The sequence below is a fragment of the Balaenoptera musculus genome, chromosome 4 (assembly GCF_009873245.2).
Source record: "Balaenoptera musculus isolate JJ_BM4_2016_0621 chromosome 4, mBalMus1.pri.v3, whole genome shotgun sequence".
Taxonomy (NCBI): Eukaryota; Metazoa; Chordata; class Mammalia; order Artiodactyla; family Balaenopteridae; genus Balaenoptera; species Balaenoptera musculus.
The window spans coordinates 11,802,933-11,820,466 of record NC_045788.1 but is presented as its reverse complement, the minus strand read 5'-3'; the positions used below and the strand labels follow the sequence as shown (position 1 = coordinate 11,820,466).

At 41.5% G+C, this 17,534-nt stretch overlaps 1 protein-coding gene across 6 annotated transcripts in view; it reads left to right on the top strand.

Annotated features, from left to right (window-relative positions):
- Window positions 1-17,534, top strand: part of PIK3R4 (phosphoinositide-3-kinase regulatory subunit 4) — a 73,753-nt gene that overhangs the window by 52,949 nt on the left and 3,270 nt on the right. For all 6 annotated transcript variants that reach the window (XR_005019703.1, XM_036850565.1, XM_036850566.1 and 3 more), the window contains 3 exons: window positions 9,430-9,594; window positions 13,307-13,518; window positions 15,153-15,284. Coding sequence is in view for 5 of the 6 variants with exons in the window: in XM_036850565.1 (XP_036706460.1) it covers window positions 9,430-9,594; window positions 13,307-13,518; window positions 15,153-15,284 (509 nt within the window). In the remaining variant the exon portion in view is untranslated. The remainder of the gene's footprint in view (window positions 1-9,429; window positions 9,595-13,306; window positions 13,519-15,152; window positions 15,285-17,534) is intronic.

Here is a 17,534-nt window from a genome sequence, read left to right as displayed (position 1 = left end):
CTGAGAGACTTGTCTGCTCACCTGCCGGGGCGGGTGGGGCTGGGAGCTGAGGCTCCAGCTTTGGAGGTCAGACACCAGGGAGAGGACTGGGGTTGGCTGCGTGAAGACAGCCTGAAGGGGGCTAGTGTGCCACAGCTAGCCGGGAGGGAGTCCGGGAAAAAGTCTGGACCCGACTAAGAGGTAAGAGACCATTGTTTTGGGGTGCGGGAGGAGAGGGGGTTCCTCCCCTGTCTGCCCACAGAAGGCAGAGCACCGCTTAAATGAGCTCCAGAGATGGGCATGAGCCGCAGCTATCAGCTGGGACTCCAGAGACAGGCATGAACTGCTAACGCTGCTGCTGCAGCCACCAAGAATCCTGTGTGCAAGCACAGGTCACTATCCACACCCTCCGGGGAGCCTGTGCAGCACGCCACTGCCAGGGTCCCGTGATCCAGGGACAACTTCCCCAGGAGAACACATGGTGCGCCTCAGGCTGTTGCAACATCATGCTGGTCTCTGCCGCCACAGGCTCGCCCCGCATTCCAATTATAACTACTGTACCCCTCCCTCCCCCTGGCCTGAATGAGCAAGTGTCCCCTAATCAGCCACTGCTTTAACCCCCTTCTCTCTGGGTGGGAACACATGCCTGAGGGCGACCTACACACAGAGGTGGGGCCAAATGCAAAGTGGAACCCCGGGAGCTGTGCGAACAAAGAAGAGAAAGGGAAATCTCTCCGTGCAGCCTCAGGACCAGCGGATTAAATGCTCACAATCGACTTGATGTACCCTGCATCTGCGGAATATCTGAATATACAACAAATCATCCCCAAATTGGTGGACTTTGTGAGCAACTGTAGACTTGGGGTTTGCTGTCTGTGACTGATTTGTTTCTGATTCTTACATTTATCTTAGTTTAGTCTTTAGCGCTTGTTATCATTGGTGGATTTGGTTATTGGTTTGGTTGCTCTATCTTTTGTATTTTAAAAAAATATTTTAATTTTACTAATTTTTTTTATTTATTACTTTTTTATTTTTTTCTTTCTTTTTTTCTCCCTTTTCTTCTGAGCCATGTGGCTGACAGGGTTTTGGTGCTCCAGCCTGGTGTCAGGCCTTAGCCTCTGAGGTGGGAGAGCTGAGTTCAGGACATTGGACCACCAGAGACCTCCCAGCCCCATGTAATATCAATAGGCGAGAGCTCTCCCAGAGATCTCCATCTCAACGCTAAGAACCAGCTCCACCCAATGGCCAGCAAGCTCCAGTGCTGGACGCCCCATGCCAAACAACCAGCAAGACAGGAACACAACTTCACCCATTAGCAGAGAGGCTGCCTAAAATCATACTAAGTTCACAGACACCCCAAAACACACCACTGGATGCAGCCCTGCCCACTGGAAAGACAAGATCCAGCCCCATCCACCAGAACACAGGCACCAGTCCCCTCCACCAGGAGGCCTACACAAGCCACTGAACCAACCTCACCCACTGGGGGCAGACACCAAAAACAATGGGAACTATGAACGTGCAGCCTGCGAAAAGGAAACCGCAAACACAGTAAGTTAGACAAAATAAGAAGACAGACAAATATGCAGCAGATGAAGGAGCAAGGTAAAAACCCACCAGAGCAAACAAATGAAAACGAAATAGGCAGTCTACCTGAAAAAGAATTCAGAGTAATGATAGTAAAGATGATCCAAAATCTTGGAAATAGAATGGAGAAAATACAAGAAACGCTTAACAAGGACCTAGAAGAACTAAAGAGCAAACAAACAATGATGAACAACACAATACATGAAATTTAAAATTCTCTAGAAGGACTCAATAGCAGAATAACTGAGGCAGAAGAATGCATAAGTGACCTGGAAGATAAAAGAGTGGAAATAACTACTGAAGAGCAGAATAAAGAAAAAAGAATGAAAAGAATTGAGGACAGTCTCAGAGACCTCTGGGACAACATTAAATGTACCAACTTTCGAATTCTACGGGTCCCAGAAGAATAAGAGAAAAAGAAAGGGACTGAGAAAATATTTGAAGAGATTATAGTTGCAAACTTCCCTAACATAGGAAAGGAAATAGTCAAGTCCAGGAAGAACAGAGAGTCCCATACTTCCCCTTGGATAAATCCAAGGAGAAACATGCCAAGACACATAGTAATCAAACTATCAAAAATTAAATACAAAGAAAAAATATTAAAAGCAGCAAGGGAAAAGCAACAAATAACATACCAGGGGGAATCCCTGTAAAGTTAATAGCTGATCTGTCAGTTGAAACTCTGCAAGCCAGAAGGGAGTGGCAGGACATATTTAAAATGATGAAGGGAAAAAAACCTACAACCAAGAGTACTCTACCCAGCAAGGATCTCATTCAGATTCGTTGGAGAAATTAAAAGCTTTATAGACAAGCAAACGTTAAGGGAATACAGCACCACCAAACCAGCTTTACAACAAATGCTAAAGGAAGTTCTCTAGGCAGGAAACACAAGAGAAGGAAAAGATCTACAAAAAGAGACCCAGAACAATTACGAAAATGGTAATAGGAACATAATATCGATAATTACCTTAAATATAAATGGATTAAATGCTCCAACCAAAAGACACAGACAGGCTGAATGGATACAAAAACAAAACCCATATATATGTTGTCTACAAGAGACCCACTTCAGACCTAGGGGCCCATACAGACTGAAAGTGAGGGCATGGAAAAAGATATCCCATGCAAATGGAAATCAAAAGAAAGCTAGAGTAGCAATTCTCATATCAGACAAAATAGACTTTAAAATAAAGACTATTACAAGAGACAAAGAAGGACACTACATAATGATCAAGGGATCAATCCAAGAAGAAGATATAACAATTGTAAATATTTATGCACCCAACATAGGAGCACCTCAATACATAAGGCAAATACTAACAGCCATAAAAGGGGAAATTGACAGTAAGACAATCATACTAGGGGACTTTAACACCCCACTTTCACCAATGGACAGATCATCCAAAATGAAAATAAAGAAACACAAGCTTTAAATGACACATTAAACAAGACGGACTTAATTGACATTTATAGGACATTCCATCAAAAAACAACAGAATACACTTTCTTCTCAAGTTCTCTTGGAACATTCTCCAGGATAGATCATATATTGGGTCACAAATCAAGCTTTGGTAAATTTAAGAAAATTGAAATCGTATCAAGTACCTTTTCCGACCACAATGCTATGAGAGTAGATATCAGTCACAGGAAAAAATCTGTAAAAAATACAAACACATGGAGGCTAAACAATACACTACTAAATAATCAAGAGATCACTGAAGAACTCAAAGAGGAAATCAAAAAACACCTAGAAACAGATGACAATGAAAACACAACGACCCAAAACCTATGGGATGCAGCAAAAGCAGTTCTAAGAGAGAAGTTTATAGCAATACAATCCTACCTCAAGAAACAAGAAACATCTCAAATAAACAACCTAACCTTACACCTAAAGGAACTAGAGAAAGAAGAACAAAAAAACCCCAATGTTAGCAGAAGGAAAGAAATCATAAAGATCAGATCAGAAATAAATGAAAAAGAAATGAAGGAAACAGTAGCAAAGATCAATAAAACTAAACACTGGTTCTTTGAGAAGATAAACCAAATTGATATACCGTTAGCCAGACTCGTCAAGAAAAAAAAGGGAGAGGACTCGGATCAACAGAATTAGAAATGAAAACGGAGAAGTAACAACTGACACTGCAGAAATACAAAGGGGCATGAGAGATTACTATAAGCAACTATATGCCCATAAAATTGATAACCTGGAAGAAATGGACAAATTCTTAGAAAAGCACAACCTTCCGAGACAGAACCAGGAAGAAATAGAAAATATCAACAGACCAATCTCAAGCACTGAATTGAGACTGTGATTAAAAATCTTCCAACAAACAAAAGCCCAGGACCAGGTGACTTCACAGGCGAATTCTATCAAATATTTAGAGAAGAGCTAACATCTGTTCTTCTCAAACTCTTCCAAAATATAGCAGAGGGAGGAGCACTCCCAAACTCATTCTACAAGGCCACCACCACCCTGATACCAAAACCAGATAAAGATGTCACAAGAAAAGAAAACTACAGGCCAATATCACTGATGAACATAGATGCAAAGATCCTCAACAAAATACTGGCAAACAGAATCCAACAGCACATTAAAAGGGTCATACACCATGATCAAGTGGGGTTTATCATCCCAGTAATGTAAGGATTCTTCAATATACGAAAATCAATCAATGTGATAAACCATATTAACAAATTGAAGGAGCAAAACCATATGATAATCTCAGTAGGTGAAGAAAAAGCTTTTGACAAAATTCAACACCCATTTATGATAAAAACTCTCCAGAAAGTAGGCATAAAGGGAACCTACCTCAACATAATAAAGGCCGTATATGACAAACCCACAGCCAACATTGTTCTCAGTGGTGGAAAACAAACCATTTCCTCTACGATCAGGAACAAAACAAGGTTGCCCACTCTCACCACTATTATTCAACATAGTTTTGGAATTTTTAGCCACAGCAATCAGAGAAGAAAAAGAAATGAAAGGAATCCAAATTGGAATAGAAGAAGTAAAACTGTCACTGTTTGCAGATGACATGATACTATACATAGAGAATCCTAAAGATGCCAGCAGAAAACTACTATAGCTAATCAATGAATTTGGTAAAGTAGCAGGATACAAAGTTAATGCACAGAAATCTCTTGCATTCCTATACACTAATGATGAAAATTCTGAAAGAGAAATTAAGGAGACACTCCCATTTACCTTTGCAACAAAAAGAATAAAATACCTGGTAATAAACCTACCTAAGGAGACAAAAGACCTGTATGCAGAAAAAATAGACACTGATGAAAGAAATTAAAGGCGATACCAACAGGTGGAGAGATATACCATGTTCTTGGATTGGAAGAATCAACATTGTGAAAATGACTGTACTACACAAAGCAATGTACAGATTCAATGCAATCCCTATCAAAGTACCAATGGCATTTTTCACAGAACTAGAACAAAAAATTTCGCAATTTTTATGGAAACACAAAAGACCCCGAATAACCAAAGCAATCTTGAGAAAGAAAATCAGAGCTGGAGGAATCAGGCTCCCTGACTTCAGACTATAGTACAAAGCTAAAGTAATCAAGGCAACATGGTACTGGCACGAAAATAGAAATATAGATCAATGGAAGAGGATAGAAAGCCCAGAGATAAACCCATGCACATGGTCACCTTATCTTTAATAGAGGAGGCAAGAATGTACAGTGGAGAAAAGACAGCCTCTTCAGTAAGTTGTGCTGGGAATACTGGACAGCTGTAAAAGAATGACCTTAGAACACTCCCTAACACCGTATAGAAAAATAAACTCAAAATGGATTAAAGACCTAAATGTAAGGCCAGACACTATCAAACTCTTAGAGGAAAACACAGGCAGAACACCCTATCACATAAATCACAGCAAGATCCTTTCTGACCCACCTCCTAGAGAAATGGAAATAAAAACAAAAATAAACAAATGGGACCTAATGAAAGTTAAAAGCTTTCGCACAGCAAAGGAAACCATAAAGAAGATGAGAAGACAACCCTCAGAATGGGAGAAAACATTTGCAAATGAAGCAACTGACAAAGGATTAATCTCCGAAGTATACAAGCAGCTCATGCAGCTCAATATCAAAAAAACGAACAACCTAATCACAAAATGGGCAGAAGACCTAAATAGACATTTCTCCAAAGAAGATATACAGTTTGCCAACAAACACATGAAAGGATGCTCAACATCACTAATCATTAGAGAAATGAAAATCCGAACTACAGTGAGGTATTACCTCGCACCAGTCAGAATGGCCATTATCAAAAAAATCTACAAACAATAAATGCTGGAGATGGTGTGGAGAAAAGGGAACCCTCTTGCACTGTTGGTGGGAATGTAAATTGATAAAGCCACTATGGAGAACAGTATGGAGGTTCCTTAAAAAACTAAAAGTAGAGCTACCATATGACCCAGCAATGCCTCTAGTGGGCATATACCCTGACAAAACCATAATCCAAAACCACCATGTTCATTGCAGCACTATTTACAATAGCCAGGACATGGAAGCAACCTAAATGTCCATCGACTGATGGATAAAGATGTTGCATATATATACAGTGGAATATTAGCCATAAAAGGAAATGAAATTGAGTTACTTGTAGTGAGGTGAATGGATCTAGAGTCTGTCATACAGAGTGAAGTAAGTCAGAAAGAGAAAAACAAATACCGTATGCCAACACATATATATGGAATCTAAAAAAAAAAATGGTTCTGACGAACCTAGGGTCAGGACAGGAATAAAGACGCAGATGTAGAGAATGGTCTTGAGGACACGGAGAGGGTGAGGGGTAAGCTGGGATGAAGTGAGAGAGTAGCGTTGACATATATACACTACCAAGTGTAAAATAGATTGCTAGTGGGAAGCAGCTGCATAGCACAGGGAAATCAGCGCCGTGCTTTGTGACCGCCTACAAGGGTGGAATATGGAGGGTGGGAGGGAGACGCAAGAGGGAGAGGATATGAGGATATATGTATACATATAGCTGATTCACTTTGTTATACAGCAGAAACTAACACAACATTGTAAAGTAATTACACTCCAATAAAGATGTTAAAAAAAAAAAGAAAAACCTGTTTGAACTAACATGAGTTCCACAAAGTTGCAGAATAGAAGATTATCTTGTGTTTATGTGTACAAAACTCAATTGGATTTCTGTTTGCTAACTGAACAATCCAAAGATGAAATAAAGGAAACACGTCCATTTACTGTGGCATCAGAAAGAATAAAGTACTGAGGAATCAATTTAACAAAATAGTACAAGACTTGAATACTGAAAACTGTAAAACATCATTGAAAGAAGTGATATAAAAAAAAAAAGAAATTATAGAAGACCTAAATAAGTGGAGAGACATCCCAATTGATCTTCAGATTCTATGAAATCCGTATGAAATTTCCAGCTGCCTTGTTCTGCAGAAATTGACATTCTGATCCTACAATTCATAAAGAAATGCAAAGGACTTAAATAGCCAAAACAGTCGTAAAATTTAGGAAAGAACCAAGTTTGAGAACTCACACTTCCAGATTTGCTATGAAGCTACAGCAGTCAGGACACTGTATTACTAGCATAAGGATAAATATATTAATCAGTGGGCTAGAACTGACATGCAGAAGTGCATTTATGGTCATTGTTTTCTGAGAAGGGTGCCAGGACAGTTGAATGGGGGATAGAATAACCTGAAAAGCTGGTGCAGTGATTACTGGGCAGCCACGTGCAAAAGAATGAGTTTGCAGAGAATTTTTCAAAATGGATCATGGACCTAAATGTAAGAGCTAAACTATAAAACTGAAGAAAACATAAGCATGTAGTTCTTCATGACCTTGGATTAGGCAAGAGTTTCTGAAATATACCATCAAAAAGCACAAGTGACAAAAAATAGATGTGACTTCATCAAAATTGTAAACATTTGTGCTTCAAAGGATACTGTCAAGAAAGCGAAAGGAAAGCCCACAGAATGAGATAAATATTTTAAAATCATATGTTTAAGTGCCCTGAATAGGTAAAGAGCTCTTTTAACTCAACAGTAAAAAAACAGCTCAATTAAAAAGCAGAGGATTCAGATAGTGTCGGTCCTTCATACCTGTGGTATTCTGTAGATTCAGTCAGCCATGGATAGAATATTTTCTGTGGATATGGAACCCTTGGATACAGAGGGCTGACTGTAAGGGAGTAGAGCATTCACTGATTTTGGAATCCACTGGGGGTCCTGGAACCACTCTCCCAAGAATATAAAGGGGTAATTGTAGATTTCTCTCCAAATAGGACCAATATGTATACAAAAAAGATATTCTACATCATTAGGGAAATGTAAATCAAAACCACAGTGAGTTACCACGTCACACCCACTAGAATGCTATAATCAAAAAGACAGTAACTGCTGGAGAGGATGTGGAGAAATTGGCACCTTTGTACATTGCTGGTAGGAATGTAAAATGATGCAGCAACTTTGGAAAAAAGTTGGCAGTTTCTCAAATGCTAAACATAGATTTACCTTATGACCCTGCAGTTTCATTCCTAGGTATAAACCCAAGAGAGTTGAAAACATTTGTTCACATGAAAATCTATAAACGAGTGTTCATAGTAGCATTATTCATAAAAGCCAAAAAGTGGAAACCAGAATGTCTATCAGCTACTGAACAGATAAACAAATGTGGTGTATCCATACACTGGAATATTACTTAGCCACAAAAAGGGATGAAATACTGATGAGTGCTATATAAGTCACTGAATTATACACTTTAAAATGTTATACTTTATGGTATTCAAATTGTATTTCAGCAAAGCTTCTATTAACAAAAAGTGAACTAGAGAGGCATGATTAATTAAAAATATATAAAATATGATTCCATATTAATTTGAAAAGCAAATATGAATATATTGTAATATGCATAGAAAACTCGGGAAGGATATATAAGAAAATGTCAATAGTGTTCCTCTCTGGGTGGTAGAATTATGGTTTTACTTTTCTGTATTCTTTTCTGTATTTCAATAATTTTTGTATATTTAATATGTGTTAATTTGTATAATAAAATTAAATAAATTACAAAAGATAGAGATGAATAAATTTGGTGATTAGGGGCTTGTGACCTTTTAGGGGAATGGCCCCTTAGAAGGCTGAGTATGCAGCCCTTGCGGAGGGCAATGAAGGAGGGACTTTGTGGTGATGGGAGGCAGGCACCCCGTGTAGGTCATGGTCAAGAAGTTTGGCAGTGAACTTAAAGAAGGAGGATAGGCAGCTTGAGAGGTCAATCTGTGTGGGAGAGACTGAATATTATAATAATATTGTGCATTAATGAATGTTTTATGACATATGTTATTTACACTGTGTCCCAGTTGCATAAATTGGGCAGTCTTTGTTTTATAAATGAGTAAACTGAAATGCAGAACAGGTTAATGGCTTGACCTAGATCATTTGGGTCGTCAGAAGTGGAACTCAGCCCTTTGATTCCAAAGCCAGTGCCTTTCCTGCTGTGCCAGGCTGCATCTGAGGGATTATAAAATAACTGCAGGGGTAAGAGTAGGGCTTAGGAATTGCAGAGAGGAAGGAGAACTGGGTCAGGGCCACAACTATGGGAGTTCCAGCTGGAAAGGAGGATGGACAGTCTTTCTGTGATCGGAGAGAAGTGTGTGAAGATGGCCATTAAAAAATATCAGAAGAAAAGGTGATTTTGTACCAGTGCTTTTGAGGGGGATTATTGTTTTTGTTACGAGGTCAAGGAGTGAAACAGACCTCAGAGTAGTACTTTTTGTTTGTTAATAGTCATGTGGCTATTTAATATCAGCAATAATAATACTCTTGTGGCTTTTCAGAAATGCAGTCTTACTTTTCTTTTGTGCAGGTCTATTCTTACGTATAGCCGAATAGGGGGACGTGTCAAGACACTCACATTCTGCCAGGGTTCCCACTACTTAGCCATAGCGTCTGATAATGGTGCTGTCCAGCTTCTTGGAATTGAGGCCTCTAAGCTGCCCAAGTCTCCTAAAATTCATCCTCTACAAAGCAGGTATCTGTCTATCTTTTGTGTTTTTTAAACTGCATTTAGTGTACTGTGATAATTTAACCCTCCCTCTCTAATACAGTTTGGATCAACGGAGGACCTATGAGAATGTACTTCTTTTTTTAAGCACATGAAATAAATAAAATTGTTTTTCCAACTCAAATCTATCACACATAGTTTCAGGAAACTATGTCTGCCTATTACTTTCTGCCAATTTGTCAAAAGGTCAGAAGGGCAGCTTTGAACTTGTGGCCCATCCCAGTCTGGAATCTGTCTGAATAACCTAATTATCAGTTACATCTTCTGTCTCAACTCTGGCTGGCTGATTTCAAAATGTGAGTGTTCTTCATTAAAGAAAATTCAAGTGTTGTCAGCATTTTGTTACTTGGCATTAAAACCTCTGGAGGTGAAGGGAACACAGAGCAGAGGTTTTAGTCAGATAATTTGCTTATCATTTTAAAAACAAGGTCCTGGCTGGTTTTATTTGAGAATTTCCTCCATTTCTTATAAATTGTGGTTGCCTGTAGATTAAACACATGCAAGGTAAGATATTTAAGATCAAGCAGAATAATTTTTCAACTGACTAGTATGTGCTGCACAATGAAAATTCCAGAAACGAATAAGATGTGTTGTACTCTCTAAGAAACCATAGTCTAGTGGGAGAGACAGACCAGTGAACAGATGATTTCAGTGCAGTGTGACAGTGTGCCCTGTGACAGGGATGGGGGGCCAGCTTGCAGGTGGATAAGGAAGAAGGCCTGGAGGGGGTGACACCAGATGTAGCCAAAGCAGAGTAGTTGAGTAGCGTGGGGCAGACATAGTGGTGGACCCACAGGAAGCAAGCAGAATGAACAGATGCTTACAGTTTAAGTGGATTATAAGTCACGTCCATTGGGTAGCTAAGGCAGAAAAGGGTGATTGTTGGGTCACCTGGGATTTTATTATTTGTATTGTTTTATTGTTTGTTCATTACTTTGTTTTGCCTTTGCAAATTAAAATATGTTATTTTTAACACATTCACTAAACAGACTTGGGTAGCTTTTGTCCAGGACATATTATAATAACCTTTAATTAAAGTCATTTCAGCAGCGAGTGGCTGTAGAGCAGCATTCCTATGGAGTTCCATGTAAATTAACAAAGACCTGTTGGCAAAATGTGTGGTGTGGTGACCCCTGGCAGCAGTGTGTACATTTTGTGCAGGAGAACATCTAAGCTGACAGCACTTTTCATTGCGAATGTTCAGTTTTTACTGTAAGCAACACCGACTCCCTAGAGTGGGAGATTGTGCCAGGATGCTCAGCTTTCACTGCCTGACAGCGGGGTGCTCCCAAGAAACCAGGCACGGGCCCTTCATTCAGTCCGGTCAGCTGTTGCCATGACTCTGAATAATTAGAATCTATGACACCTTTTCACAATTTATTTGGCATTTGGACTTTTCACCATCACTTTAGGGAATATAGTCAGTGTTAGAAAATGTTTGCTGACCCTTGATAAAGCTGAAAGAGTAGCATGTGCAAAAGCATGATATGTACTGATCAAGGAGGCTGGCCAGTATGTTTATGGTATTCTTTTTAGTTTTAAAATGCCTCCGCTTAAAAAAAATAGGTATATCCAAGGATTGGAATAGTACTTAAAAAGGAATCAATAATGTTTTTTTACACTATTATTAGTAATAAAAGGGAACAAACTATGGATTCATGGAGCAACATTGATAAATCTTAAATCCTTTTTTCTAATGAAAGAAGTCAGACCTAAAAGGCTATAGTGTGTTTCCAATTATATGCTATTCTGGAAAACATGAAATTATAGGGAGGAAAACAGGTCCATGGTTACCACAGCTTGGGGATAGGGGTAGGGGGTGACTACAGAGGGGCTGCACAAGATACATTTTGGGGTGTGGAATTGTACTGTGTGGTTCTGTGGTAGAAGATACATGAAATGGATTTCTCATAATGCATAGAACTGTATACCACAAAATGAATTTTACTGTATATAAGGTTAAAAAAAACCCCAAAGCAACCAGGATATTGAGAGAGAGGTAGAGTGCAGCCTATGGCAGGCAGTCTAACTGTTGTACAGGTGAATCACATAGTCACGTGGAAGAGTAAGGGGAATCAAGGAGGCAGCTGAACAACTTGGGAACACTGCAGGCTAATGACAAAAGGAGCTGAGCTCAAACGTTGTATTCTAGTTGGTTGTTTTTCACAGGGGTATGGTTTAATAATTCCAAAATGACTTTATTTGTACACTAGGGTTGAATAAATAAGTAAACGTATTGTAGATAATGTGAGCCAGGTTTCTCACTGGAGGAAAGGAATTACAAACAAGGAAAGGGGGCTGGCTGGAATGAAGCCTGGTGCTGGATAGATATCGGTATGGACTCGATATCGGTATGACTCATGACATACATCTTTGTGTATGTGTATACACACATGTATATATACACACACGTACATGTAGACACACACAAATAGATACAGAAATAGAGATGGGTCTGTGTGCATGAGGGTAGTATACAGAATATATTTCCTAGCTCTGGCCGTTGAGAGGGACTAGACACAGGGGCACCCCCATAGCGATGAACACTTAGCTCACAGACCTTGGTTTTAAATGCCATTCTCTAATAAAAGGAACCAGGACTCCTTGAAAAACTCGTTGATTCCAGAGCCTGGGCAGGGAAGACACAAGATGCGTCTGGAGCATCCTGTGATACCAGAAGGTTAGGAATTGGTCAGTAAGAGCACATTGCAAGGGCATTTGAGCCAGCCTGACAGAGTGTCCCATGGCCAGACTTGGAGCAAGCTGAACAACAAGAGGCAACGACCGTGTTGGGTCATAACTCAGAGGATAAAATAAATGTCCACAAGTCCATACTGACGGAGACGAGCTGACAGAGAAGTGACAGCTTTTCCGTAGAGAAGAATTCTAATAAGCGTAGAAGGACCAAGGGAAATAGAACACCACAGGCATGATTTGTCCACAGATCCTAAAATTAGTGGACAAAAGTTTACACAGAAACAGGTTTTTGCATAGTCTGAAAAGCATTTCCCCTAAGTATAGAGTAGTTATAAATGGAAAAATAAAAAATAATAAGTTTACAGTGGAGGGTCCTGCCAGGCGCCACCTTAGCCACATGATCCAGGTGGACATCACCGGCATCACGTGCTGACGTCAGGTGCTCCCGTCTGTGCACTGAGACGGGCACGTCACATGTGTGGGCTCCCTCCCAGTAAGGCACCAACTCTGTGAGAACACGTGACATGACATTCAGAAATGTCAAGGTCGTGAAAGGACAGACTGAGGCGCTGTCATAGGTGGAGGAGACGAAGGAAACGTGGCAGCTAGATGCCAGGCGGTGTCTTGGTCTGGAGCGGTTAGGTCACCAGTGGGAAAACTGGTGAAATCCAACCATGTTTTGTACCTTACGGGTACTGTACCAAGGTCAATTTCTTAGTTTTGATAAATGGTCTATGTTTATGTAAAGTGTTAGCACGAGGGGAAGGTGAGCGAAGGATATACGGAAGTCTGTGTACTATTTTTGCAACTCTTCTGTAGTTCTAAAATAATTTTTAAAAACTGGTCAGCTATCATTGTCTTATGGGTCACAGAGTTTTTATTTCTTGACCATGGTTAGAATATAGATTCATCTTCAGTGGAGAAGGGTACGGTGTTTTTAGTGACTGGAAAAGTCTTTGCCTTTTGATGTGTGTCTCCTTAGAGTCCTAGACCAGAAGGAGGACGGCTGTGTGGTGGACATGCATCACTTCAACTCCGGGGCGCAGTCTGTGCTGGCCTACGCCACTGTGAACGGCGCTCTGGTGGGCTGGGACCTCAGGTCTTCCAGCAATGCCTGGACGCTGAGGCACGATCTTAAGTCAGGCCTCATCACTTCCTTTGCTGTGGACATCCACCAGTGCTGGCTCTGCATCGGTGAGCTGCCTTTCAAGTCCTTGACTGGGTCTGGATGCTACTGTCTGGAGTGGCCTTCTTAGGAAAGCTCTTTCCTTTTTCTTCATTGGTAATTTTCCCCCGTCTCCTTTTTGTTCCCCATAATTATTATGTTATAATCACTTGCATTTTATTTTTTTCATTAAAAAACAGATTTGAAAGAGTGAAATCAATATTCCAACGCATAAAACAATTTCCTCTTTCTCTTCGTTCTTAAATGAGCCTCTTTATAATCACTATAGTGATCAGATTTGCTGGCATTTTCTTATTCTGCCAGGGAAGCAGCAGGCTTAGTTTATGGATGAGAGCATTTGAATTTGGGCACACTCGGTTTTAAATTCCATTAACCACTGGCAAGCTGCTTATTATAACTCTTTTGGGTCTTAGTATCCTCATCTTCAAATGGGGCTCATCCTTTCAAGGGCTGCTTTGAGGATTCAGTGAGGTAAAAGCATCCAGCACAGGAGAAGAGCTAAACAGTGGTTTCTTGCCTTGTGAATCCTCCCCGCCCGCCTTTCCTCAAATGCTGAAGATGTACCCTGTGCTCTTGCTTGCTGCTTTCCTCTGTTTTAGTTTCACCTTTTTCTCTCCTAGGGCTTTGAACCTGCCCCTTTAGAAGGTACTAGAGCTTATTCATTCCCACTTGGCACTCTTTTTCAGAAGAATTATAATCTGCTGCGCTTGAATATTGGTTTCTAGATTCCCTAACTTGCATTTGTGACATTAAGTATCTTTATTTTTATATAGTTTATATGAAATGCATTATTTTTTTGCCTTTTGTGTGACTAAACTGCACTGGTTTAGGAAGATGTAATGCCAGGCCTAGAAGAGTAGCTATTACACACCAAGCAAATTAGCAAATGGTACTGGTGGCTCTCAGGAGGGCAGCCAGTACTGCTGTGGCTATTTGAGCCATTGTCCTGGAGAGGGGCAGGGTGACAGAGGGACCCGCTGCCCCTTTTGTCTTTTCCCACCCCCATCTCTCCACTGGAACTGGAGACCAATCTCGGTGTTAGGGTGGGCATTAGTCTTTGGGATGGGGGGCCTTCTCTCTATGGGGTTTAAGGTGCCATGGACAGATATGCACGCATTCACCCCAGTTTCTACTGTGATTGGACACCCGTAGCTGTCTCCAGAATGTTTCGGAGAAAAGGGCACATGGAAATGATTGAAACTGATGATAGCTGCAAAGCTGCTACCACTTTGGGATTGGTAAAGTGATCACTGAATGCCAGTAAACCACCTCTGGTTATTTAAGGCAGCCTGAACATTTTGAGTCATCAGATTCACTTCATGTCTTCTCTAGGCCTTCTGGTTTTTTTGTGGGCACTTCTGGCAGTTAGTAAGAGTCAGTAATTAATGAATCACTCGTTTTCACTTCACATCTGTTAGGCCGTTTTGTAGTAGCATTGTGCCAGTGCTTTGTATCTTTGGCGTAAGGCACTGTTTGACACTGGGGTTGGGGAGGGCAGCTTAGTGAAAACAAAGCCTTGTCTCCAAGTGGCTAAGCCACGTTGAACGCACATCTGTACGAAGCTCGCGAATTACCACTTGATGACTGTAGCCTGCTGTGCTTTACCACGGGTGGTCACCTTCTGGACTTCTCCTCCCCTCAGGGACAAGCAGTGGCACCATGGCGTGTTGGGACATGCGGTTCCAGCTGCCCATTTCCAGTCACTGCCACCCTTCCAGGGCCCGCATCCGGCGCCTCTCCATGCACCCGCTGTACCAGTCCTGGGTGATCGCAGGTAAGAGGGAGGGCTGGCTCTCGGGGTTGGGGGCCTTTCTTGGAAAGTGCAGAACCCCCTGCTGCTTAGACTCATGTCCTTAGAGTTTTATTTTACATATGAGCCAAATGCTTGCTTTTGTTCAGTTCCGATTATGGAATAAGTTCCCACCACTGATATCTCGTTGTCATTTCTTATTTATCATGTTTCAGAATGATCTCATCAATCACACTACCACCTTCCATTCCTGTCTACCACCATTTCCTTTCCATTTATTTTCTTTCTCCTGTGTCCCCTATTTTTGCTAAAGTTGTCACCGTCTTCCTGGAGATCTTAAGTCGGAAGCCTTGAGTCATCCTTCTCAGCTGCCATTTCTGTTGGGTTTCTTGCAAGCTTCCCTCCCTCTCTCTTGTTGGGCATTCAAAGTTTCTCGTATGGATTCTCGGGCAAGACACTTGGGCAAGTCTTTGAAACTCATTTTCCTCAATGGTAAAACGTGGTTAAAAGTACTTAGCTAGCAGAGGTTGTCAGAATTTCAGAAAGCACATGTAACGCACATAGCCTGGCATGCAAGGAGTGCTTGATAAGTGGTAGCTCTCGTTATTCTTATGTTTCCTCGCTGGTCCCCGTGCCTCTAGGCTCTTCCTGGTCCCTTCTCATCCGCACGGTGCACCTCGTGCGCTGCTGTGTCGAGGTCATCGTGCTGCCAGGTTCAATGGCCATGACTCAGCCTGCGTCTTACGTGATTTGTCACTTGGATGGTTGATCACTTCCTCTGTCTGAAACACTTTCCTCACCCGACTTTGAGGACATCACTCTGTTGGTTCTTGTGTTGATTGATTTGTTTGTTCTTCCTCCTCTTCCTCCTTCTAAGCTGTAGCCGGCCTCAGGGCTCAGTCTTGGTCTGAACCTCTTCTCCTTCTGCCCTGGCTCCCTGTGTGAGCACATCCAGTCAACCCGCAAAATAGTACCAAATTTATTCAGATTTTTATATGTGCCTATTTAAAGTTTTCCCTAAGATGTCTGATAGCCGACTGAAACTTGACCTGTCCAAGCTGAACACCTGGCTCCTCTCCACCAGCCGCCCGCCCCGCACCACCTCCTCCCCTGAGACAAGCCTGCTCTCCCCGCAGTGTTGTCCCAGGAAATGGCAGCGTTCAGGCGCGAAGCTCAGGAGGAAGCCTGGCGTTGTCCTTGGTTCTTCTTTCTCTCTCATCCCACTTCCAGTCCATCAGCCAGTTGTACATGTTCTGTCTTAAAATATGTCCAGAATTGAGCACCTTTTACTATTTCCATCACTGTCCCCCTAGTCCCAACAGCCATAATCTCTTGTCCCTATTAGTGCAACATCCTTGTAACTCCCTGCTTTTATTCTTACCTAAGACTGTTCTTTCTTCTGCTCAGTACCTTCCAGTGGCTCTCAAGTAACAGCCAAACTCCTCACCATGGCCCAGAGGCTTTATGGGATCTGTCCCTGCTACCTCACTGACACTCTTGATCAGTCAGGGTTCCAACAGGAAACACATGGCATACCCAAGGTAGGATAATTTGAGGAGGACTTATTGTCAGAGGAACTATTTACAAAGGTGTGGGTGTGAGACATCGTAGAACACAGTGCAGTAAAATGGGGCTCCAGCCACAGGGACTTCCTGGCCTTTTCCTTGAACTAAGCACATTCCTGCTCTGGGGCCTCTGCATTTTTGGGGAGTTGTCACCACTAGGATGTAAGTTCTGTGAAAAAGGGAATTTTTTTTGCATTATTTGCCTTCTTCTCAGTGCCTAGGACAGTGACTTGTTCATAGTAAACATTGTTGGTTCAATAAATATTAATGAAGGAGTGAAGCCTGGGGTACTGTCACTCTCCTGCTCCAAATTACTTTCGAGAAAGCCTCTCTCAGGCCTGCAGCTTCCCTTCCCTAGAATCTTCCTTCCACTCTTCCTGTCACAGATGTGCTCCAGTCAGACCACAGCACCCAGACATGGGTGTGTGTGTGCTTTACTCCTTCCATCCTTTCTGCCTGAAGTGATCCATGTGCCACCTGTGTCTCCAGCCTCACTTGCTCTTTCCGTCCCAGTGACGACACCTCCACGAGGCGGCCTTGATTCTCACCCACTGGATGTGATCTTTGTCTTCCTGAGTGCAGGTGGAACTCTGCATTCTCTCTTTTTGTGCTCATTGTCTTATACTTTATATTTTTTTCTTTCCTTCTAGACTGTAGGTTTCTTTTCTTATTTTTATTTTTAATAAATTTATTTATTTAATTTATTTAT